At 39.6% G+C, this 27,022-nt stretch overlaps 1 protein-coding gene across 2 annotated transcripts in view; it reads right to left on the bottom strand.

Annotated features, from left to right (window-relative positions):
* TPST1 (tyrosylprotein sulfotransferase 1) overlaps positions 1–27,022 on the bottom strand; it is a 104,336-nt gene that overhangs the window by 62,958 nt on the left and 14,356 nt on the right. For both annotated transcript variants that reach the window (XM_070779991.1, XM_070779992.1), the window contains exon 2: positions 8,359–9,304. In XM_070779991.1, coding sequence (XP_070636092.1) covers positions 8,359–9,203 — 845 coding nt within the window. In that variant the 5' untranslated portion in view covers positions 9,204–9,304. The remainder of the gene's footprint in view (positions 1–8,358; positions 9,305–27,022) is intronic.

The raw sequence follows: 27,022 nt of genomic DNA, 5'->3' as shown, positions 1-27,022 counted from the left end.
CCTTGGTTCTAAGGATCATTATCTTGCTAGACTTGACTAGCAGGATGCAGGCCTCATTTTTTTAACTTAATGGTCTGAGGCATATCTCATGCTTTCATTGATAAAAGCTTTATAGTTAAAGTGTTAGTTGCTCTTTGCAACCCCATGGACTGTAGCCCATCAGGCTCCTCTCTCCATGGGATTCTCCAGGCAAGAATACTGGAGTGGGTAGCCATTCCTTTCTCCAGGGAATCTTCCTGACCCAGGGATCGAACCCTGGTCTCCTGCATTGCAGGCAGATTCTTCACTGTTTGAGCTACAGGAAAGTCCCTTATTTTGGACAGGGATCTCCCAAAGTTCCCTAAGGTTCCCTCTCTATCTATAATCCCCTAGTGGGATTTCTAAAACTTCCTGTCTACCTACTCTATCCCTATCAAAACCAGACAAAGAGTGTAAGAATAATAAAACCTACACGTCAGTATCACTCATGAAATAGATGTAAGAATTCTAAACTAAAAGTTAGCATATCATATCCAGCACTAATTAGATAATTAGTGCTCCACTAAGTTGAAGATTTACCAGAAATTCAAGGTTAAATCAACATTACAAAATGTATTAATGTAACTTACATAGTAGCTTCAAGGAGGGAAAAAGGAGTCATATAACTGCTTCAATCAAATAACCTCAATGGTAGGTTACTTCTAAATGGCTCCCAATTATTCAGTCACACAGAGTCATTTAAACAAATTAAAGGTGTGCCTCACAGGTCTTCTCAATTTAACAGTAAGGCCTCTAGGAAGCTTAAGCACATTATCCCTTAGGCATCTCAGCAGGAGTCCAAAGCAAAGAACGGTTTATCTCAGAGGTTTGTGGGGAAAACTATTATCCAAATGGAACGAACCCCAGTAAGATTTACAGAGGACCCACAAAGTTTTTGAGAAGTTTATCAGCAGCAACATTACCAACTTGGACTGAAAGAGACAGAAACAGTACAAAATGAAAACACACATTGGATTTCCAGAATTCTTCTGGCAGGAGGTAGTCTGATAAAACCACACAGCTACAAAATATGTGCTATCTTTCATGAAAATGAAACGATCACTCAAGAGCCCAAAGAGCAGAGCTGAGAGACATGGAAAATAATTTCTAGAATTATTTATATTCAATTGAGACCTAATCAAAGAATGTCTAACATTTTCCCAGATGGATTTCAGAATTGATATGAACCAGTGATACCTTCAGTTCAGTTCAGTTCAGTTCAGTCGCTCAGTCGTGTCTGACTCTTTGCCACCCCATGAATCACAGCACGACAGGCCTCCCTGTCCATCACCATCTCCCGGAGTTCTCTCAAACTCACGTCCATCAAGTCGGCGATGCCATCCAGCCATCTCATCCTCTGTCATCCCCTTTTCCTCCTGCCCCCAATCCCTCCCAGCGTGATACTTTACTTACCCCAATATTTTGGCCACCTGATGCGAAGAACTGACTCATTTGAAAAGACCCCGATGCTGAGAAAGATTGAAGGCAGGAGAAGCGGACAGAGGATGAGATGGTTGGATGGCATCACCAACTCAATGGACATGGGTTTGGGTAAACTCCAGGAGTTGGTGATGGCAGGGAGGCCTGGTGTGTTGCAGTCCAGGGGGTCGCAAAGAGTCGGACACGATTGAGCAACTGAACAGTGATACCTTGCCCTCTCCCCCCATTTACCTTCATTTTAAATAAAAAGGTCTACTATCTTACGCCTGTTTCACCATTTTATACTAGCATTGGGGGCGGGATGGGGACATAACTTGTATCTTTAGACGTATCTTCAGATTGAAAATTGTTGTATTCAAGGACCTGTATTTAATAAGGAACTACACCCAAAAGCCTCAACCACAACTAGACCTGATTTAGATGGCAAGATGAAGGACTCTGAGCTTGTAACAAGATAAGAATTTGGCACTTGGTGAGGGGGAAAATATATTTTGCATATGAGGCATTGGCAACCAGAGGGCAGATTGGCTGACTTCTTCTAAAATGATTCCCAACTCCAGATATTCCTTTGTGTAATACCCTCCCCTTGACTGGGGCTGGACCTAGAGACTTGCTTCTAATGAATATGGCAAAGATGACAGGATGTCATTTGCGAGATTAGGTTAAGAAGATGTGAATTCTGTCTTGCTCACTCTCCTTGACTCTTTTCATTTGCTTGCTCTGATGAAGTCAGCTGCTGTGTTAGTAACCACAGAGAGAAAGCTTCATGGCAAGGAAGTGAGGTCCTCCATCCAACACCCATGAGGAACTGAATCCTGTCCAAAACCACATGAGCTGGGAAACTGTCCCTTACCAGTTAACCTTGGCTGCAGCCTGTATGAGATTCTGAGCTATGAGACTCAGCTAAGACAAGCCCATATTATCAACCCACCAAAACTGTGACAAAATACACATTTGCTATTTTAAGCAAACACTAAACTCACTATATTTTTAGGAACTTCCAGGTTGGTGAACACATCCATATGCAGAGGGCAGAGTATCCTTATATCATGGGGCCAGAAGCTCCTGTTTTGGGACCCTTCCAGATGTCACCCTATGTACTTCTTCATCTGTATCCTTTCTAAGAGTGGCTCGATTTTCTTTCTTAAATGCAACCTTTTAGGTGGGAATAAAAGAGAACTACCAATAACCAATGAAAATATAAGGTGCTCAAATTCATTAACAGAGAATTACAAATTGAAATTTCAATGAAGTACCATTTACTCTTACTCAATTAGAAAAATTAAAAAGCCAGGCTGTAATCTATAGTAACAGTAAATAAGAAGGTTTGCTGTTTCTTTTTTAAAAAGCCATGTTGATGAGGATATAGATTCCTGGGGATTTGTATATTGACAGTAGCAGTGTAAGCTACTATGAACTCTTTGGAAAACAATCTGGCATTACCTAGTGAAGCTGAATATGAACATCCCCCATGGTCCAGCAATCCTACGCTTAGGTGTGTATCTTAAGAGAAACTCTTGAAGAGGAGAACCTTTAAAAAATGTACATAGCTCTAAACCAAAAACAACTCAAATGGTCATCAATAGTATAAATAATTGTATCTATTATTATTAATTGATATCAGGATAGAACAATGGCCATAAAAACAAATTAAAAATAGCTATACACCTCAGAAAGATAAATCTCAAGATAATGTTAAAAGAAAACAAACAAAAATGGACAGAAAAAAACAGACTATGATACCATTTATATGAAGTTCACAAACAGGCAAACTAAACAAACAAAAGGGGAAAAACATGACAATAGCAACAGATGATCACCATAAAGTAGTTTCAAATATTGCTACTGTAAGGCCAATCTGCCCTGTCAGTATCCCGAGAGGAGCTGTTCAGTCAGGTGCCCATTTTGCTTCATTCATGAGTTAAGACCATCTCTACACTAAAACACTTATAGAGAATGTGTGGCAACAAAAGCTTATGAAGCACTTGGTTCTGTGCTAGGCACCATGCTAGGTGTTTCACGTGCATTTTTTTGTTTTTTTGACAGAGCATAAACATTTAATAATAATTTTAAAATATATACTATAACATTTATGCCAGGGCCTATACTAAAGGCTTTACAGTAATTTTAATTTAATCCTTACAACAACTCTATGAAGTACATACTATGATCACCATCCACAATGGGTACAGTTATCATCATCTTGATAATAATAATAATAAAGATAACAGGTAACACTTTTTGCCACACTGCAGCTTGTGGGATCTTAGTTCCCTGACCAGGGATTGAACCCAAGCTCTTAGTGGCGAAAGTGCAAAGTCCTAGCCACTGGACAACCAGGGAATTCCCAATAGGTAACATGTTTGATCACCTACTAATGCCAGGTACTGGGCTAAGACTTCATAGTCACCTAATTTAGTCTTCAGGATAACCTTAATGGATAGTTTCATCTCCATTTCCAGGATAAGAAAACTAAGGCGGAAGATGAGGTAACTAAGAATGAGCAAAATCAAGTAACTCACTCAAGGTCATACAACTAATAAAGGATAGAGCTAGGATTTGGACCTTTGTCTGACTGTTTAGCCACTTTCACAGTCGTTATTTTATTTAATATTCATAAGCCCTGTAACGTAAATATAACACAGAGGTTAAGAGCACAGTTTCTAAAGATGGAGAGACATGAACCCATATCCTCTTTCTACTATGTTTCAACCATGGAACTGAGGACAAGCTCCTCAACCTCTCTGAGAGGGACAGGCCTTTCATCTATAAAATGGAGGTTTTTAAAGTATCCGTGGGTAACGGTGAAAGGGTAAATATGAAAACTGAGATAAAGCATATGTAAATAGTGTTATATTTACATATTGAAATATCACATAGTAATGGAAAAAGAATGAACTATTGCTATGTAAAATAATATAGGTGAATCTAAACGTTACATGACAAAATCCAGGAACAAGATAGTAAATAGACATGACAGCATTTATATGAAGCAAGACTGTTTTTGAACTTCATATGCAACCTCATCACCTCTGGTTACTTCGGGGTTGAGGAGGATATTGACTAGGAAGGAGTATACAGGAGTCTCCTAAATGCCAGTAATTTTAAACTATCTTTATATAGTTATCTATATATTTTTAAACTATCTTTATATATGTTAATTAAAAAAAAAACCTCATAGTGGTAAGAGTCTTGGAATAGGCATTTGAAGTTCTAGTTGTGCCATGTGTGATTCTTGACAAAGCATAAAACTTCACAGGTCTGCATTTCATATACTACAGCTAAATAAGGTCTCTTCCCCTTCTAAAGTTCACTGATTCAAACTTCCTATGAATTTCCTTGGCCACCCATGAGCCATACAAGAGTTTAGTTCCCCAACTAGGGATCAAACTCGTGCTCCCCTGTAGTAGACAGCCAAAAGTCTTAATCACTGAACTGCCAGAGAAGTCCCTGCAAAATTATTTTCTCCTGATTTCCACAGAAATTTAACTTCAGCCAATCTCTTTACTCCCTACTTAGAGAGATGGGGGGTGTTAATAGGCTTATTTTATATTAATAGATGGAACCAGCATCAGAATTTCTGGGCCAACATATAAGCATACAGAATGAAATGCTTACCTAAAAATACAGATGATTAGAAACAAGTTATGGTCTATTATATGGAAAGAACAATGAACTGTGATGACAGGAGCTAAAACTGTAATTTTTTTGAATCAATAAATAACCTGGAGCCACTAGAGTGATGATATCTAATAATTTATAGTCAGTAACTGAAAGCTAGCTGCAGAAAAGTAGCTGTTGCTTTCAAATTATCCATATGAGGAAGGCAATGTTTACTGTACAACTTCTACACTTGAAAAAAATCAAGAAGACATTCCTTGATAGGGGCAAGTAGGACACATGAGGGAAGTTCGTTGCTTTTTCTTTATCTTTACAGGGGATATATATTACTTTTATAAACGGAAAGATAAAAAATAGAGTCAAAGTCAACTTTTCTTCATGAGGAGATGCTACCTGAATTTAAGAGTACTTTTTATAACATTATGTCCTTATTTGATGTGTACGTCATCAAATTATGTTATCAGATCAAGTCAAGCCAACCTAGTCATCACTTTATGAGAAAGGAAGAAAATTGCAATGATTTTAGAAGTATTTTAATTCAAGGAACTTCTAGTATGGATTATGGATTAAACTTCTAAATTTCAGTGATTCTCTAACCTTTTGTAAAACTCAAGGGAAGATGTATCCATCAGATGACTAAAGAAAACACTAGATGCAATAAAATACCATGGACAAAAGTACCAGCTCATTTAGACCAAAGCAAAGGAGAAAAGGAAAGATATAAACATCTGAATGCAGACTTCCAAAGAATAGCAAGAAGAGATATGAAAGCCTTCTTCAGCGATCAATGCAAAGAAATTTAGGAAAACAACAGAATGGGAAAGACTAGAGATCTCTTCAAGAAAATCAGAGATACCAAAGGAACATTTCATGCAAAGATGGGCTCGATAAAGGACAGAAATGGTATGGACCTAACAGAAGCAGAAGATATTAAGAAGAGATGGCAAGAATACACAGAACTGTACAAAAAAGATCTTCACGACCCAGATAATCACGATGGTGTGATCACTGACCTAGAGCCAGACATCCTGGAATGTGAAGTCAAGTGGGCCTCAGAAAGCATCACTAAGAACAAAGCTAGTGGAGGTGATGGCATTCCAGTTGAGCTATTCCAAATCCTGAAAGATGATGCTGTGAAAGTGCTGCGCTCAATATGCTAGCAAATTTGGAAAACTCAGCAGTGGGCACAGGACTGGAAAAGGTCGGTTTTCATTCCAATCCCAAAGAAACGCAATGCCAAAGAATGCTCAAACTACCGCACAATTGCACTCATCTCACACGCTAGTAAAGTAATGCTCAAAATTCTCCAAGCCAGGCTTCAGCAATATGTGAACTGTGAACTTCCTGATGTTCAAGCTGGTTTTAGAAAAGGCAGAGGAACCAGAGATCAAATTGCAAACATCTGCTGGATCATGGAAAAAGCAAGAGAGCTCCAGAAAAGCATCTATTTCTGCTTTATTGACTATGCCAAAGCCTTTGACTGTGTGGATCACAATAAACTGTGGAAAATTCTGAAAGAGATGGGAATACCAGACCACCTAATCTGCCTCTTGAGAAATTTGTATGCAGGTCAGGAAGCAACAGTTAGAACTGGACATGGAACAACAGACTGGTTCCAAAAAGGAAAAGGAGTTCGTCAAGGCTGTATATTGTCACCCTGTTTATTTAACTTATATGCAGAGTACATCATGAGAAACGCTGGGCTGGAAGAAGCACAAGCTGGAATCAAGATTGCCAGGAGAAATATCAATAACCTCAGATATGCAGAAGACACCACCCTTATGGCAGAAAGTGAAGAGGAACTCAAAAGCCTCTTGATGAAAGTGAAAGTGGAGAGTGAAAAAGTTGGCTTAAAGCTCAACATTCAGAAAACAAAGATCACGGCATCCGGTCCCATTAGTTCATGGGAAATAGATGGGGAAACAATGGAAACAGTGTCAGACTTTATTTTTCTGGGCTCCAAAATCACTACAGATGGTGACTGCAGCCATGAAATTAAAAGATGCTTACTCCTTGGAAGGAAAGTGATGACCAACCTAGACAGCATATTCAAAAGCAGAGACATTACTTTGCCAACAAAGGTCCGTCTAGTCAAGGCTATGGTTTTTCCTGTGGTCATGTATGGATGTGAGAGTTGGGCTGTGAAGAAGGCTGAGCGCCGAAGAATTGATGCTTTTGAACTGTGGTGTTGGAGAAGGCTCTTGAGAGTCCCTTGGACTGCAAGGAGATCCAACCAGTCCATTCTGAAGGAGATCAGCCTTGGGATTTATTTGGAAGGAATGATGCTAAAGCTGAAACAAAAGTACTTTGGCCACCTCATGCGAAGAGTTGACTCATTGGAAAAGACTCTGATGCTGGGAGGGATTGGGGGCAGGAGGAGAAGGGGCCGACAGAGGATGAGATGGCTGGATGGCATCACTGACTCGATGGACATGAGTCTCAGTGAACTCTGGGAGTTGGTGATGGACGGGGAGGCCTGGCGTGCTGCGATTCATGGGGTTGCAAAGAGTCGGGCACAACTGAGCGACTGATTTGATCTGACAGATTCTAATTCTGGCCCTGCCACCTAAATTTGAGTAAATCATTTTGATCTTTCAGACTGACTGACTCAGACCTCTTCCCTATAAAATGAAGGGACTGAGTTAGATAATTTTACCTTTATTTTTCCTCTCACTAAAATGTTCTATATACTTAGAATTTACTATCTATGGGCTTCTCTGGTGGCTCAGATGGTAAAGAATCTGCCTGCAATGCAGGAGATCCAAGTTCAATCCCAGGGTCGGGAAGATCCCCTGGAGAAGGAAATGGCAACCCATTCCAGTGTTCTTGCCTGTAGAATTCCAGGGACAGAAGAGCCTCAAGGACTACAGTCCATGGGGTCACAGAGCAACTAACACTTTCACTTTCAATATGGTAGATGCTTTTCCTCATACTGACTATACTCTACACAAAAGTCAACTACCCTTATTAACAAAAATATCTGGAAATTAAATATCAGAAGCCACTAAATTTGAATGTTGGACTTGAAAGTCTGCCGTGCTTTTACTGCTATAAACTGGGTTTGCCTCCATTTTTGCCTCCATCAAGTACATAAAAAGGATAATTCATAAATTTAAAAGTGAATTAAGTAAATTAAAGTGTAATGAACCAGTTAGAGAACTTTTTAAGAACTCATTGATGAAGCTCTCTCTATTCCAGGAAAGAGCTATAGTTTACACACACACACACCCCTTTATTAGCTGAATATAGGGTCAAATAAAAAACATAAAATCTACTCACTTTGACAGAGATACTCCCCCAGCTTTTCCAATCATCTCTTCATGGTGTAATACTGAGTGGTTCCAAGGAATTTGGAGGAACTTTAAGACTGTTCTCATCCACCGTTCTGGATGTAAGACAAGTTGCTCATAGTGAACTAACATGCATTTTTTATAGCCAACCTCCATACACTGGTTATACATGGTCTCAATGGCACGATTCCACTTGGTCAAACAGTCCCTATAGCTGTTCAGGTCAAATCCAGCTATAGTAACTTTTCGAGAAATCATTGAATGCACTGATGCCCGGCCATCTCGGACCATCAGGAGAAATTTGGCATTGGGGAATAACCTAGCAAGGTAAGTTAAGGATTTCAGGGCAAAAGGATCTTTATTACATAAATAAGGGGCTGGCTCCCCATGCTTCACAATGATTTCTAGTAAGAAGGCCTGCATGGCAGAATCCAGCACTTCATCGGTGACACCAGCCTCATCCAAGCGTATTTTCTCCTTACTGGACCGTGACCATATCTGCTTCAAAGCCAGGATTCGAGGAATGACCCTGGTTTCCTCTCCACAGCGAATGTCAGGGTGTGCATCTAGCATGGCCCTCATGAGCGTGGTTCCACTCCGTGGCACACCTCCAATAAATATTAAAGGCATATCTTTGTGATAGGCAAAGGTTTTATTGGCCTTGATGTCCAGGGCAGTTCGCACAGTGGTCTTTATGTTCTCCAGTTTGAGGGGTTGGCTACGTTCTTCTATTCGGTGATGGCATTCCATGGCGTGTTGGCCCAAGTAAAATACAGTCACAGAACTAATCACCAGACATGCCAATAGTAAGTTCTGCTTCAGTTTTCCAACCATCTTGATGTGATTATCTTGCTATTGAACAGATATTTTGCTCCAAATGATTTTCAGAAAACATTCAGGCCATGGACAGTGTACTTCAGAAAGATGACCAACATCTAATAGAGAAGGAAAAAGTTATTTTACCATCACACTGAGGTTGTTGACAAATTTAATAATCAGTTATCACCATTACATTTGAGCTAGAAAGAAGCTGAAGCAGTCTTAAGTACACTGATATTCTTAGAATACAAGCATATATAAATGAAAGCAAAAATAAATCAACATTTCTAATCAGAAATAGCTTTTCTTTATGTAACAATACTGAAGCTACAGACATTGCACAGAATGGAAAAATAAATAGAATTATTTCTAGTTAGCCAAGCAAATATTCAATATTCCCAAGTATGTTTCAAGTCTAACTCAAGGTTCATCTCTGATAGTCAGAGCTGCTTCATCGCCAAGAATTCATTATCTCCACATTATACTTTAAAGAGAAATCACAGAAGAAATATACAACTATCAAATTTTTAAGACAGATTCAGTTTATTCATTCTATAAAGTATTTATTTAGATACAGTCCAGATACTTGGGCTTGGCTGAGGATAAACTTTGAAAAGGACAGCAGTGCAATGACCCCTGCTCTCAAGAAACAGTCTCATGGGCAGACAGATATACAATGACAGCAAAATGTGATCAGTGCCTTAACAGAAATAAGCAAAGGAGACCATGGGAGTATAATGAAAAAACACACAAAGCATGCCTCAGGAAGCTACAAAAGCCTTATATAAAACAAGAGGAAAGACTACACTAAGCAACAGAAATTTGTGTGCAAAAGCACAATGGCATGACAGAACACAGAGGAATCTGGTGACAAGAAGTAGTTCAGAAGAGCTAGTATAGGGTGCAAAGAAAACTGTGTGTGTCTGTGATCTAGCCTTCAGAAGAACAGATAAGATCTGGGCACAAAGAATATTCTAAACTGAAGATACACCATGACCAAAGACACAGACACATAAGAGCAGAGGCATACACGTTAGACACATATACTATGTGCACGTAAATTTAACCTGAATTTCAGAGAGCAAGCGTGGTGTTTAATTTTATCTGTCAACTTCGCTAGGCTATGGTGCCCAGTGTTTGGTCAAACACCAGTCTAATGTTTCTGTGAAGGTTTTTTGTTTTTTTTTTTTTTTTTAAATGACTAACAAATCAACACACTGAACTGTGAGTAAAGTAGGTTATCCTACAAAACATAGGTGGGCCTCATCCAACAACTGAAGTCCTTAAGAGAAAAGACACATTTCCTGAAGAAAAGGGAGATTTTCCTCAAGACAACAACACAGAAACCCTGAGTTTCCAGCCTGCTGCCCTGAAGAATTTAGACTCAAGGCTAACATCACCTCTTACCTGCCAGACTATTGTATGGATTTTAGAAATGCCAGTGCCATAATCACATTCCTTAAAAACTCTCAGATATATATATGTACATATATATACGTATGCATATATATATGCTGCACTCAATATGCCAGCAAATTTACAAAACTCAGCAGGTCCCACAAGACTGGAAAAGGTCAATTTTCATTCTAATCCCAAAGAAAGGCAATGCCAAAGAATGTTCAAATTACTGTACAACTGCACTCGTTTCACATGCTGGCAAAATCATGCTCAAAATCCTTCGAGCTAGGCTTCAGCAGTATGTGAACCGAGAACTTCCAGATGTACAAGCCAGATTTAGAAAAGGCAGAGGAACCAGAGATCAAATTGCCAACGTCCACTGGATCATAGAAAAAGCAAGCAAATTCTAAAAATACATATACCTCTGCTTTATTGACTACGCTAAAGCCTTTGACTGTGTGAATCACAACAAACTATGGAAAATTCTTAAAGAGATGGGAATACCAGACCACCTTACCTGCCTCCTGAGAAACCTGTAAGCAGGACAAGAAAAAACAGAACTCAACATGGAACAACGGACTGGTTTAAAATTGGGAAAGGAGTACATCAAGGCTGTTTATAGTCACCCTGCTTATTTAACTTATATGCAGAGCACATCATGAGAAATGCCAGGCTGGATGACTCACAAGCTGGAATCTGCCAAAAGAAATATCAACAGCCTCAAATATGCAGATGGTACCCCTTTACTGGCAGAAAGTGAAGAGGAACTAAAGAGCCTTCTGATCAAAGTGAAAGAGTGGAAAAAGCTAGCTTAAAACTCAACATTCAAAAAATGAAGATCATGGCATCTGGTCCTATCCCTTCACAGCAAATAGATGGGGAAAAAGTGGAAACAGTGACAGATTTTATTTTCTTGGGCTCCAAAATCACTGTGGATGGTGACTACAGCCACAAAATTAAAAGATGCTTGGTCCTTAGAAGAAAAGCTATGACAAATCTATACAGCATATTAAAAAGCAGAGATATCACTTTGCTGACAAAGGTCCCTATAGTCAAAGTTATGGTTTTTCCAGTAGTCATGAACAGATGTGAGAGTTGGACCATAAAGAAAGGTAAGTGCCAAAGAATTGATGCTTTTGAACTGTGGTGTTGGAGAAGACTCTTGAGAGTCCGTTGGACTGCAAGGAGAGCAAACCAGTCAACCCTCAAGGAAATCAACCCTGACTATTCATTGAAAGGACTGATGTCGAAGCTCCAATACTCTGGCCACCTGATGCAAAGAGCTGACTCATGGAAAAGACCCTGATGCTGGGAAAGATTGAGTGCAAGAGGAGAAAGGGGTAACAGAGGATGAGATGGTTGGATGGCATCACCAACTCAACGGACATGAGTTTGAGTAAACTCAGGGAGATAGAGAAGGACAGGGAAGCCTGGCGTGCTGCAGTTCAAGGGGCTGCAAACAGTCAGACACAACTTGGCAACTGAACAATCCTGACTGACAGTGAGTACACCTGGGGAAATTACTAACTATAATGGAAAAAGAATACATTCTAAGAAGCATGACTTCTAGCTATGAACTAATGAGAAGGTAAGCTAATTCTTGCTCCCTGTTGCCCCCTCCCCTACCCCCGGGCCTCAAAAACAAATTATAAAACAGGATGAAACTGACCAAAGAAATACAACAACCCAAGAAGCATTTATGTTTTAAAAACTGCTCAACACTGAGTAAGAACAGTGAGAACCTCCAGTGTTTGTGCCTGACTACTCCCACCCCACCATTCATCCACTCAGCAGATGCAGAGGTTCGGCAGAGTAGGGCAAGGCAGAACAAACTACAAGGCCTAGAGCCTTTGAAGCTGGAATCAATGGAGATCGCTCAGGCTGAATGGGAGCGTAATGCACATGCCCCACTGTGCTGCCAGTGTGACATTCCAGCCGGCACATGTGCAAGGAGCGAGAAGAGCTTGAGTAGTTTGAGGCTGTAGCTCATAAAACTGTTTGCCGTAACTACTGAGCCCACACACTGCAACCACTGAAGCCTGCACACCTAGAGCCCATGCTCCACAACAAGATAAGTCACCACACTAAGAAGCCCACACACCATAACAAAGAGTACCCCCTGCTTGCCACAACTAGAGAAAGCCCAAGCAGAGCAATAAAGATCCAGCACAGCCAAAAATAAATAAATAAATGAAACCTTTTTTTAAAACAGACTGCAAAGAAAAAATTAAGATAATTGGTAGCAATATAGCATTGAAATATCTATGCAGAAAACTGTATCCATAACATAGAAGGCACACTTCAGATGTTACACCAGTATTTAATTTAAAAGGGAGTAAGTGGGAAGGAAAGAAAATAATGGAGAGAAAAGATAGTAATATAAAGAATGGAGAATTAAGATTCAACCTGAGGAAAATGACATTTTGGCTTTAGAAACTAAAACTGCATCACAAGCACAAAGGGGAAAAAAATCTTTCTGAAATGAAGAAAAGAAACATTAGTTTATACATGTGAGGGCCTACCTTTCAAGCAAAACAAATGACAATAAACTCAATCTGGCAACACCCTGGCAATTTCAAATATGATGATTTCAAATTTCAAATACAGTTCAACTTCAAATGTGAATGAAACAGTTCTGCAGGCTTCCAAACAGATAAAGAAAATAAAGCCAAAGAACCAAATAACAAGGTAGCATTAGATGTCTCTACAACATTAAATGCTTATTCTCTGGTTTTCTTGTAAGATACCTTTCCTTATTTTTCAAATTTGCTACAGTGAACATGAATTACCTTTCTAAGTAGGAAAAGAAAAACAAGTATTTTAAAAATAATTGGCATAGCCTTTCTTAAAAACTGATAGGTAAAAATCTGAAGAATGAGTAGGAATTAGGTAAAGAATGCTAAGAAGAGCACTCTAAGCAAAACTAAACGGATACACAAAAGCCCTGCGATGGAAAGGCATTTTTCAAGCTTTCAAGGAGCAGGCTAAGGCTTAAGTAAACAAGACAGAAAGTGAATGAGAAATGAAACTGGAAAGATGGGCAGGGGTCAGATCTTATGAGTCAGGGACTTCCCTGGTGGTCCAGTAGTTAAGAATCCACCTTTCAATGCAAGAGACACAAGTTTGATCCCTAGTCATGGAACTAAGACCCTACATGCTGTGGGGCAACTAACCCCACATGCTGCAGCTAGAGAGCCTACATTACACAACTACAGAGTCCACCCACTCCTGAGTCTGCGTGCCACAATGAAAGATCCTGCATATCACAGCTAAGACCTCAATAAATAAATATATTTTATATCCCTAACCTGATCCACAAAATGTTTTTAAAAATAAAAACATTTTGTGGATCAGGTTAAGGATATAAAATTTTATCATAGATTCCATCAGATATGACTCATATAAAGATTCTAAGCAGGGAGTTACTTAATTCTATTTAGGTTTATATGATCTCAGTCTGGCCAAAACTATTTTAAAAAACAAAGTTGTAAGATTCACAATTCCCAATTTCAAAACTTACTACAGGGACGTCCCTGGCAGTCCAGAGTTAAGACTCTGCTTCCAGTGCAGAGGGTGCAGGTTTGACTCCTGGCCAGGGAAACTAGGAGCCCGCATGCCGTGCAGTGAAAAAATTAAAAACAAAACACAGAACTTACTGCAAAATGACAGTAATGAAATTAATGCAATACGAGCATTATAAAACAGGCACACAGATGACTGGAAGTCCAGAAACAAACCATTAGATTCATGGTCGACTAACTTTTGACAAGGATGACAAGATAACTCAGGGAAGGAAGAGCACTCTTTTCAACAACTGACACTAGGACAGCTCGATATCCACGTGTAAAGGAAGGAAGTGGAATACTTAGTCACCAAAATTAACTCAAAAGGAGCCAGAGACCTAATTGGAAAAGCTAAAATGATAAAATTCTTAGACAAAAACAGAAGTGCAAATTTTTGTGACCTTGTGTTAGGTCATAGTTTCTTAGATACAAAAGTACAAGAGACAAAGAAAGAACAGATAAACTAGACTTCATCAAAATTTAAAACTTTTGTACTTCAAAGGACAATATCCTAAAAGTGAGAGACAAACCAAAAACTGGGAGAAGATATATGCAAATCACATCTCCAGTAAGGGACCTGTATCCAGAAAATATAAAGAACTTACAATTCATCAGTAAGGACAAATAACCCAATAAAAAATGGACAAAAACTCTAAACAGATCTTTTCCAAAGAAGGCATACAAATAGTTAATTAGCACATGAAAAAATGCTCAACAATGTTAGTCTTAGGAAAATGCAAATCAATACCAAAATGGGATACCATTTCAAACCCGCTAAACAGCAACAATAAAAAACACAGACAGTAACAAATGAAGAGAATAACAAATGAAGACAGTAACAAATGTGGAGAAACTGAAACCCTCATATATGCCAGTGGGTGGGACTGTAAACTGGTGAGGGCATAGTCACTTTAGAAAACAGTAAGTCAGTTCCTCAAAAAATTAAACACAGAGTTACCATACCATCCAGCAATTCCACCCAAGAGAACTGAATACATGTGCCCACAAAAAGAACTTGTACACAAATGTTTGTGGCATCATTATTCATCACCAGAAAGTAGCAACAACCCGAATGTCCATCAACTGATAAATGAGTAAATAATAAATGGTGCATCCATGCAATAGAGTATTATTCAGTCATAAAAAGGAGTACTGATACATGTTACAATTTGGATGAACCTTAAAAACATTATGCTAATTGACTAAAGAAGCTCATAAAAGATCACATATTGTATGATCTCATTTATACAAAATATGCAGAAAAGGCAAACTTGTAGAGACAAAAATTAGTAGGTTCCTGGGGCTGAGGGGAAAAGGAAGATGGCAGTGACAAATATGTGGTTTCTTTTTGGGCTGATGAAAGTGTTCTAAACCCAGGTTGTGGGAAAATTTATGGTTTGTGGATTACATCTCAATAATACTGCTTTAAAAAAAAAGGACTACACACTTATTAGGATGGCTTAAATAAAAAATTCTGACAGACAATATCAAGTGCTGACAAAGATAAGGAGCAACTCTTTCTCATACATTGCACAATGGTACGTCCACTATAAAAAAGAGTCTGTGCGGTCGAATGACATATATGGGGAAACAATCTAAGAAAGAGTGGATATGTGCATAACTGATTCACTCTTCTGTACAGCAGAAACTAACACAACATTGTAAATCAACAATACTCCAATAAAAATTACAGAAAAAGAGAGTCTGGCAGAGTCTAATAAATATAAACATACTTACGTTTATATTTAAACATATACTTATCATACAACCTAACAAGTGCACTCCTGAGTTCTATAGAAATGAAACCTACATTTCAGCCTGAGGCTCCAGAATGCTCAGTAGTTGTGGAGCCCGGGCTTAGTTGTTCCGTGGCATGTGAGATCTTCCTGGACCAGGGATTGAACCCGTCCCCTGCATTGGCAGGTAGATTCTTAACCAATGGACCACCAGGGAAGTCCTACTCTGAATTTTTAAAAGAGGAATTGCTAGGTCAAAGGGTGTAAGATGTGCTTGATTTTAAAACTTTTAATACATATTTTATTTACCTCTTTCTCATTACCCTACATTCAAATCTGACAAAATTTCTGCCAGCTCTCCCTTCAAAATATAGTCAGAATCCCACCACTTAACATTTCCACTAGGACCATCCAGATTCTCCACCAGGATTTCTGAAAGGTGCCCTTACTTCTGCTCCTGCCCCCCACAGTCTGTTCTCAACTCAACAGCCAAAGAGATCTTTCCAAAACTTAAGTCAGAACGTGTCAATCCTTTGCTCAAAGCCTGGTATTATCTTTCAAAATGGTCTTGAAAAGGTTTATTTGAAGACATCCAACACTAAATCTCACGTTAAATTCCTCTGTCTCATTCTACTGATTCTGTCAATAGTCATCAAAAGCACTGATGGAAGTCAGGCTTATTAACACTATTCCAAAACAGTAGTTTGCTGTTCAAAGTGAAATAGTAGAGGCTTCTTCACATTAGAGGCTTGGAGAAGGCAATGGCACCCCACTCCAGTACTCTTGCCTGGAAAATCCCATGGACGGAGGAGCCTGGTAGGCTGCACTCCATGGGGTCGCTAAAAGTCGGACACGACTGAGCGACTTCACTTTCACTTTTCTCTTTCATGCATTGGAGAAGGAAATGGCAACCCACTCCAGTATTCTTGCCTGGAGAATCCCAGGGATGGTGGAGCCTAGTGGGCTGCTGTCTATGGGGTCGCACAGAGTCGGACACGACTGAAGCGACTTAGCATAGCATAGCATAAGGACTCAAATGAAGGCAACTTCCTCTTCACTAAGGGACAGTTTGGGGTAAAGAAAACCCTGCCATGTATCCCAGCATGTGTCCTCACAACTTGATGGTTGAGTCAATTAACATAATTTGAGGTGATTTTTTTCAAGCCTTCATTACTGTTGTATTTTAAATTGAACACTGTCTTCCCCAACACACTTAGGGGAAAAAAGTATGTTCTATCTCCCCTTCCAAATGTTCAAAAGCAAGTAAGACAGTAGTCAAAGGCCTTGTAAGAGATACAGAAAAGGAAAAGAAGAGGATTCTCGGTTTCCCCAGAAATATTCTCATTACTTTTTACTAAGTTTATGAAGCCTAAGGTCCTGTCCTTTAGATGTTTCTTAACTTGAAGAATCATAGAGCATGAATGCTACTTTACATCATTTGGTCCAAGGCCCAAGTAGCACATTCTTCTCACCACCTCTTTAAATCTTACCTGTTCTTTGAAGGTCACTTCATTTATTGGGTATATTTTACTTACTCCAAAAGATTTTAAAGTCCTGAAGCTCAGAAACCTTGTCTATGTCCCGTTCCCTACCACAGCATGCTTCAAAGAGCACAAGGTCGCAGTGTACACTGAGCCTTCAAAAAGCATCAGTAAACTACTCAGACTCAGAAGAAAACATCTATAGAAAAGAGACTCTGCAGAGCTTGAGGCCTCTATTCATACCTCAATACTGAGTCTTCTCAATCTCTGGGAAAAAGTAGCTCTATAATTTAAGAAGAAAGCTTGTCTGATAATTACCATTACATATTTGACCACTGTCCGCCTGCATATGCCACACATGCACTCTTACACTGGCCTCTTTCCATTTCCTAAAGTCCACATCACTGTATTTTCAGACAAGGAGGCTCAACATTTTCTCAAATGGGACATTTACAAAGCTGAGGCTGAGCTAGAAGGAAACATGAGAAAGTTCAGTCTCATTTTTATCTCCAGGAGAAAGAAAAAGCACAGCCTCAGACATATCTGAAAAATTACTATTAACAAGACTTCTCTGCCCCAGAAAGCCAAATGAAAGACTCCCAGAAATAAAGTTCTGGAGAAAAAGAAAAGGCTGACATTAAACTTCATACTTGGATCACTGTCAATTTTATAAAGATTTCTAAGCAAACAGTTTCAGTCAACAAACATAGCGGTGTAAGAGACTGGTAATCAGCAGACCATGCCCAACACTCGGCACATACACACAGGCCCACATGTGCTCATGAGCACATTCTTTACATCCTTCCTTTAAAATCCGGAAGGTAGCCATGTGCTACATACAAAGATATTCTGGGTAGATTTTCCAGCAAAAGATAAATTATAGGAATGCAACAATCCCCTAAAAGCTTTCTTTCCTTTGTTAATCATTAGCTTCTTGCTTTCTGTGCTTATTCATGCCAACCAATGGGGCAAACAGAAATAGCCAGTGCTACCTTGCCTCCTGTCCAAAGTCCTGTCCAGAGATGGTTTCTCTATTTGCTTCCAGCTTTTTAGCAAAAAGAAAAATTCATGTCTTTGAACTTGATGATTAGTAAGTGTCCAGAGGTTAATTTGAATGAGTTTTGTCATTTAGCAGAAACTTCAAATAAACCCACTGCTGTAAAACCAATCTTTATGTCTGCTCATGATCAGAGTACCAACACAGGAGTATCTTTTTCTAGCCACCCCCTGGGGACTGACTGGCACTAAAACAAATGGTAAGAAGAATACAGTATACACAACTGCTGATCTCTGGGAATCTACTGGGACTCTGGGAGTGTACTGGGATTTTCGTTTCAATAAACCCCATGGCCAGAAGGGAAAAAGCTGGACCTAATGCCTCATAGTCAACAAAAGAGTCCAAAATGCAGTACTAGGATGCAATCTCAAAAACGACAGAATGATCTCTGTTCGTTTCCAAGGCAAACCATTCAAAATCAAAGTAATCCAAGTCTATGCCCCAACCAGTAACGCTGAAGAAGCTGAAGTTGAACGGTTCTATGAAGACCTACAAGACCTTTTAGAACTAACACCCAAAAAAGATGTCCTTTTCATTATAGGGGACTGGAATGCTAAAGTAGGAAGTCAAGAAACACCTGGAGTACAGGCAAATTTGGCCTTGGAGTACGGAATGAAGCAGGGCAAAGGCTAATAGAATTTTGCCAAGAGAACACACTGGTCATAGCAAACACTCTCTTTAAACAACACGAGAGAAGACTCTATACATGGACATCACCAGATGGTCAACACCAAAATTAGACTGATTATATATTCTTTGCAGCCAAAGATGGAGAAGCTCTATACGGTCAGCAAAAACAAGACCGGGAGCTGACTGTGGCTCAGATCATGAACTCCTTATTGCCAAATTCAGACTGAAATTGAAGAAAGTGGGGAAAACCACTAGACCATTCAGTTACGACCTAAATCAAATCCCTTATGACTATACAGTGGGAGTGAGAAATAGATTTAAGGGACTAGATCTGATAGACAGAGTGCCTGATGAACTATGGACTGAGGTTTGTGACACTGTTTAGGAGACAGGAATCAAGACCATCCCTTAGAAAAAAAAATGCAAAAAAGCAAAATTGTTGTCTGAAGAGGCCTTACAAATAGCTGTGAAAAGAAGAGAAGTGAAAAGCAAAGGAGAAAAGGAAAGATATACCCATTTGAATGCAGAGTTCCAAAGAATAGCAAGGAGAGATAAGAAAGCCTTCCTCAGTGATCAGTGCAAAGAAATAGAGGAAAACAATAGAATGGGAAAGACTAGAGATCTCTTCAAGAAAATTAGAGAAACCAAGGAAACATTTCATGTAAAGATGGGCTCAATAAAGGACAGAAATGGTACAGACCTAACAGAAGCAGAAGATTTTAAGAAGAGGTGGCAAGAATACAAAGAAGAACTGTACAAAAAAGATTTTCACAACGCAATTAATCACTGTGATAATGTGATAATCACCCAGATAATGCTGTGATCACTCACACTCACCTAGAGCCAGACATTCTGGAATGTGAAGTCAGGGGGGCCTTAGGGAAGCATCACTAAGAACAAAGCTAGTGGAGGTGATGGAATTCCAGTTGAGCTATTCCAAATCCTGAAAGATGATGCTGTGAAAGTGCTACACTCAATATGTCAGCGAATTTGGAAAACTCAGCAGTGCCCACAGGACTGGAAAAGGTCAGTTTTCATTCCAATCCCAAAGAAACGCAATGCCAAAGAATGCTCAAGCTACCGCACAATTGCACTCATCTCACACGCTAGTAAAGTAATGCTCAAAATTCTCCAAGCCAGGCTTCAGCAATACGTGAATTGTGAACTTCCATATGTTCAAGCTGGTTTTAGAAAAGGCAGAGGAACCAGAGATCAAATTGCCAACAACAGCTGGATCATCGAAAAAGCAAGAGAGTTCCAGAAAAACATCTACTTCTACTTTATTGACTATGCCAAAGCCTTTAACTGTGTGGATCACAATAAACTGTGGAAAATTCTGAAGGAGATGGGAATACCAGACCACCTCACCTGCCTCTTGAGAAACCTGTATGCAGATCTCGAAGCAACAGTTAGAACTGGACATGGAACAACAGACTGGTTCCAAATAGAAAAGGAGTACGTCAAGGCTGTATATTGTCACCCTGCTTATTTAACTTATATGCAGAGTACATCATGAGAAACGCTGGGCTGGAGGAAGCACAAGCTGGAATCAAGATCACTTGGAGAAATATCAATAACCTCAGATATGCAGATGACACCACCCTTATGGCATAAAGTGAACAAGAACTAAAGAGCCTCCAGATGAAAGTGAAAGAGGAGAGTGAAAAAGTTCCCTTAAAGCTCAACATTCAGAAAACTAAGATCATGGCATCCAGTCCCATCGCTTCATGGCATATAGATGGGGAAACAGTGGCTGACTTTATTTTTTGGGGGTCCAAAATCACTGCAGATGGTGACTGCAGCCATGAAATTGAAAGACGCTTACTCCTTGGAAGGAAAGTTATGACCAACCTAGACAGCATATTAAAAAGCAGAGACATTACTTTGTCAACAAAGGTCCGTCTAGTCAAGGCTAAGTTTTTCCAGTGGTCATGTATGGATGTGAGAGTTGGATTACAAAGAAAGCTGAGCAGTGAAGAATTGATGCTTTTGAACTGTGGTGTTGGAGAAGACTCTTGAGAGTCCCCTGGACTGCAAAGAGGTCCAACCAGTCCATCCTGGGGGAGATCAGTCCTGGGTGTTCATTGGAAGGACTGATGTTGAAGCTGAAACTCCAATCCTTTGGCTACCTGATGCGAAGAGCTGACTCATTTGAAAAGACCCTGATGCTGGGAAAGATTGAGGGCAGGAGGAGAAGGAGATGACAGAGGATGAGATAGTTGGATGGCATCACTGACTCAATGGACATGGGTTTGGGTGGACTCCGGGAGTTGGTGATGGACTGGGAGGCCTGGCGTGCTGCAGTTCATGGGGTCGCAAAGAGTCGGACATGACTGAGCGACTGAACTGAATGTCTAGGACACAAATAGAGACAACAGCACATGTTAAACTCAAGCATGGCATTTCTAAAGTTCAAATCCAGTGAAATGATGTCTGGGAATTACTTCAAAAATATCTGAAGGCAGATGTGTGGGAAGGAGAGAAATTATATGACTACGAGTTAATCAGTGTTGAAGCTGAGCGATGGGTACTTGAGGGCTCAACATAATTTATTTCTGCATATGTTTGAAAATTTTTATAATAAAAGGGTTAAATGAAATAAAAGGTTCAAGTTACCAAGTTCTAACCTCCTCAGACTTATAAGTCAGAGGCCCACGGCAGGCTAACCGTCCTATCCTGGATTCTTCACTTACGTTTATTGTCTTTTTAAGTCACCCATGAGAGAGAACCCAAAGAAAAGAAAGAACAACTTTGCTCAAACTATACACTCTTATTCAGTTATTCAACTGGGCAATTTTCCCTCCAACCTCTCAAGTTTAGAATAGGAAACTATTCAAGTAACTACAATAGGAAAAATAGAAAAGAAGATGCCACTGAAATAATATAAAGGCAGCCTAGTGTATTAGTCAGAAAACGTGGGCTCTAATCTGAAAGTCATTTTATCTTAGTCACATGGAACTAGATAAATCATTGAGCATCAAGTTCCTCATTCATAAAACAGGGATAATGATAAACTCTTTTCCAGATGTAATTAGAGTAGAAAGTATAAGAAGTAAGACCGAAGAGACAACGCAAAGATAAAGGAACACCTGCAAGTTCTCTTGTTTCCCAGGCTGCTGTGACCATCAGGTGAACAACCTGTGAAAGGACCTCTAAAGAACACAGGCCTGTGGCACCCCTCATACACTGGCTTCAGCTCTTCCTCTAGCTTCATGTCTTGGCACTCCCCCCAGAAGCCTGCCCCTTTCAGGACCACCCCGCATCCACACCAGGCCCTCCACACACACCTGGCCCCTGCCCACGCTGCTGCCTCCTGTGTCAAGCCCCATTCTCTGTCGTACATGCCTCCTGAGTGCTCTTTACTCATCCCCCTTCCCCTCAAAATCAATTGCTTCTTCTTCTGTAACCTCAAGCCTTGGTAAAAACACATTAGTTTGCACACTCATGCACTGTATTGTGGTTAGTTTACCCCCACTAAACTATAAGCTCCCTTAGAGCACAAATTAAAACCCATTCATCACTCATGCAGCAGGTGCACTATTATCAAATAAAATATAAAGGAATTTATAGATGAATAAGCACTAGTGAAATCTTCTTTCTTGAATCTCTTTAAAATGCCTACAGAGTCATCTGAAAGAAAGCAAATGTTCAACAAATAATGTCAAAAATGAAACCAGGAACTACAAATAAACAAAACCAAAGTAATCTGGAGGTCATGAAACAATTTTGCAATCCCAGTCATTATTCCAACTGAGTTTTTTCAATTGAATCTACAAAATTCATAGAAGATGGGGAAAACAACTTTTCCAACACTTTGGAAAGAACCATACAGATATTAAGGTGGTAGCAAAAATATTTTAACTGTTATGATACTAATATTAATCAATGGAACAAAATAGAAAGCCTCAAAAAACAGCCCCAACTACGTATATAAATTTTTAAACCAGTCACAAAACATCATTTAACTTATGGCATTGGTTTTTCTGGGGCTTCCCTTGTAGCTCAGTCAGTAAAGAATCTGCCTGCAATGAAGGAGACCCAGGTTTGACTCCTGGGTAGGGAAGATCCTCTGGAGAAGGAAATGGCAACCCACTCCAGTATTTCTGCCTGGAGAACCCCATGGACAGAGGAGCCTGGCAGGCTACAGTACATGGGGTAGCAAAAGTTGGACACGACTTAGTGACTAAACCACCACCACCATTGGTTTTTCCAGTAGTCATATACAGACGTGAGAGTTGGACCACAAAGAAGGCCAAGCACCAAAGAGCTGATGCTTTCAAACCGGAGAAGTGCTGGAGAAGACTCTTCAGAGTGCCCTTAACTGCAAGGAGAGCAAACCAGTCAATCCTAAAGGAAATCAACCCTGAATATTCATTGGAAGGACTGCTGCTGAAGCTCCAATACTTTGGCCACCTGGTGCGAAGAGACCCTGATGCTTGGAAAGATTGAAGGAGAAGACAGCAGCAGAGGATGAGATGCATCACCAACTCAGTGAACATGAATTTGAGCAAACTCCAGGAGATAGTGGAAGACAGAGGAGCCTGGCATGCTCCAGTCCATAGGGTCACAAAGAGTCAGAACACAACTTAGCGACTGAACAACAAAGAACAACTGGGTTCCCTCAACTACACTCCTACACTCACCCAGCTTCATCTATGGCAGCCCCCTATTTATTTTCTGATGCCTCACAAATCTATATGCAGCCAAAACTTTTATGCTAAATCCCAAGAACTGATCATTCAAAAACCAAGGGATAAACTCTATCTGGATTTTCCACTGGGCCTATCAAATTCAAAGAACACAAAATGGAACATATTTTCTCTAGTAAATCAATCCTCCTCTTTAGTTTTCTCTACTGGTAAATGAACCACTTCCTCCCAAATGCACAAGCTAAAAATCTGGGAGCCTTTCTGTAGCTCCTTCCTTAATCTCTTCATACACAGCAGATAAAGTCCTATCAATTCTGCCTCCTTTATAGCTCTTGAATCTTTTCTTCTCCCTTGTACTTCCCTTGTTGGTATGGCTTTAAGTCTCACCCTCATCTTATTCTCAAAGATAACTCCATAGCCTCCTGACTACTACTCTCTGACTTCCTTTAGTCAGTTCATTCACTATCCTGTTTCAGGAGAGATCTCTCTAAAATGTAAATAAACTTATGACACTCCCCTGCTTAAAACTCTTCAATGGCTTTCTACTTCTTTCAGAAAAAAGTCCTCACCATAACATAAGGCCCTTCATGATCTAGTCCTCACCTGGCGCTCAGCCTCTGCTTTTACTACTCCACATCATCAACACCCCAAATGCGCACACACACACACACACTCTCTCACCCAAGGCTGCCATCATCTTAACAACCTGAAGCACCACTTACGACTCCTGCTCGTCCTTCAATATTCCGTTTCAAGACGACCCCTTCTAGGAAGCCTTCCTCACAGCTCTCTGCTTCATTCGACACAGGTGTCCTTCCTAGTGCCCTTGTACTTACCCATATCTGATTTCTTCTTATGGAATTCGTCTTTTTTCAGTAGACTGTGTACTTCTTGAAAGTAGGGACTTTTGAATGAGTTAATGGATTCTTGATTGCCAACAAGTTAATATAACTAGATTCTATGAGTGTAATTAGCTATAAAGATACTGACTACATCTTTATCCTACCTGCATATTGCACATCAATAAATGTTGCGTGAACCCACTAAACTTTTTTTCTCACTAAAATCCCAGACAGCTAACATTTCACTATAATTACACTATAATTAGAATACTGATCAATCTTTCTTCCTGATTCCAATGTGAAAATACAGTTTGACTATATTCAGAAAGACTAAAGTACAAAGTTCAATTCTTGTTTTTCCCCCTCTGGCCCTTGCTCTTCTAATCCACTTTCTTTATTGATCAGTCTATTTCATCTATCATTTCATACTCTCATTGATGAATAAATCAGAATCTTACTTTTTTTTGTACTCTCTTAGTCTCACTGCAACAAACCAGAAGATAAATTAACACTTCTTTCCCAGAATCATTTTACATACAAGGAAACTGAAGCTCAGAAAGAATAAGCAACTCATTTAAGATATCAATACCTGGCAAACCAAGCTGGATCCAGGTCTGGCTCTAAAACTATGATGACAATTCCATGGTGCTTCCCTAGGCTTGGCATAAACAAAAAGCAACACAGACAACATGAATATGCAAATGAAGTGAATTTAAAACTCTGGCAGTGTTATAAGGCTTTCATCAGCCTATGGTTTAAAAAATGCACCTAGCTTTTGAATTATCCTATTTCAGTCATCTCAGATCTAATTAGAATGATAGAAGAAAACTCTAAATCCATGTATGCATTCTGCTTTATTTGTATAAACGGATACCATGCATTTTTGCACACTTTCTGCAAGTCCCTGATGACTTCATCAAGATGGGATCAAGAATGGAGAGCTAGATCTGGTCCCAAGAAATAACAGACGTACGTGAAAGGCATCAAGTAGCTCTACAATTCCTGTGTTTTTCTGCAGTTTAGTTTTGCTTCAGTACAATCACTCTCAAATGTAAATAAATCCCCACTTCTGTCAAGAGAAATTATGTGTCTGACACAAAGTTACTTACAGCTGGAATTCTGCGACCTTCTTCATAAAAATTTGGGTATCAAATCTTTGATTAGAAATCACTATTAAAATAATTTCTATGAGAAAAATTGAATTTTGCCTTTATACTCTTATGTTCCTGTACCTTGCTAAAGATTATATAGTATAGGGTGTGGTTGGTATATTTTTCCAGAGTAGACCTCTTCCTGGAGTTCAATAGTAAATGAATAAAATGCAATTCCCAGTAACAATACTCAAAATGTGGAACATTCTTGCTATAAAACCTTACTCTTACACTTCAATTAAATAAATATTTACTGAGCATATAAATGAGTATGATTCATCATTTGCCTTCAAAGAACTAGCATTTAGCAGGAGGGTGGAAAAGACAAGAAATTAGGATGCATATTCTCTCTATATGTATATATGATGGAATTAAAAGGTCATACAAAAGATGTGAAAAAATACAAGTTTTCCAAGAAAAGATCACATCCATAGGCTCATAAATGAATCTTAGAAGATAAACAGAACTCCCACTGTGGGAGTGATGGAAGAAAGAGTGTTTTGAGCAGAGAAAATAAGATAATAAGAAGCCTCAAACTAGAAAGGGATAGCATGTATTCAGAAAATAATACAAGTAGTCAGCTTAATCAGAGTGCAGAAAAATAAAAGCAAACAGGAAAAACAAAAATGTCTTGAAGTTATCAGTAACCTAAAAAATGTGCTAAAACTAACGTATGAAACACTTCTATGACATAAATATAAGAAAAGCCTAAAGGTAACACATCCAGCATGGCAGAGGAAAGACCTCTAAAAGCATGATAGTCAATAAAATTGATGAGAACGCTGGCACAAATGGTCAAAACCAACTTTTTCAGAGATCTTAAAAGTAACCAAAAGCTTGCAACAATTTAAGAAACATTTATTCATGAAAAGCAGCTGACTTTCAGTAAGCAAAGCAAGCTTTATGGCATTTCAACTTGCCCTATTTCCCTCTTCCCAGCTCCATGGAAGCCTGGGAAACCAACAACCAGTAAACGTGGCAGCTGTGAATAACAGCAGCCCAGAAGCCACTTAAGGAGCAGAAGAGGTTAGCAGGCTCCTTCAAAACCACATCTCTAAAGAACTGTACTATAGTACAGTATAGTATAGAATGGGCTATAGTCCATGGGACTGTACTGTACTACTTAGGGCCTCCCTGGTGGCTCAGTGGTAAGGAATCCGCCTACCAATGCAGGAGACAGAGGTTCGATCACTGGTCTAGGAAGATCCCACATGCTGTGGGGCAACTAAGCCAGCGCCACAACAGCTGAACCTGCCCTCTGGAGGCCGGGAGCCGCAACTACTGAAGCCCACGTGCTCTAAAGCCTGTTTTGACCCAAGAGAAACCC

Source organism: Bos indicus, chromosome 25 (genome assembly GCF_029378745.1).
Source record: "Bos indicus isolate NIAB-ARS_2022 breed Sahiwal x Tharparkar chromosome 25, NIAB-ARS_B.indTharparkar_mat_pri_1.0, whole genome shotgun sequence".
Lineage (NCBI taxonomy): Eukaryota > Metazoa > Chordata > Mammalia > Artiodactyla > Bovidae > Bos > Bos indicus.
This window is presented reverse-complemented; position numbering and strand designations above follow the sequence as displayed.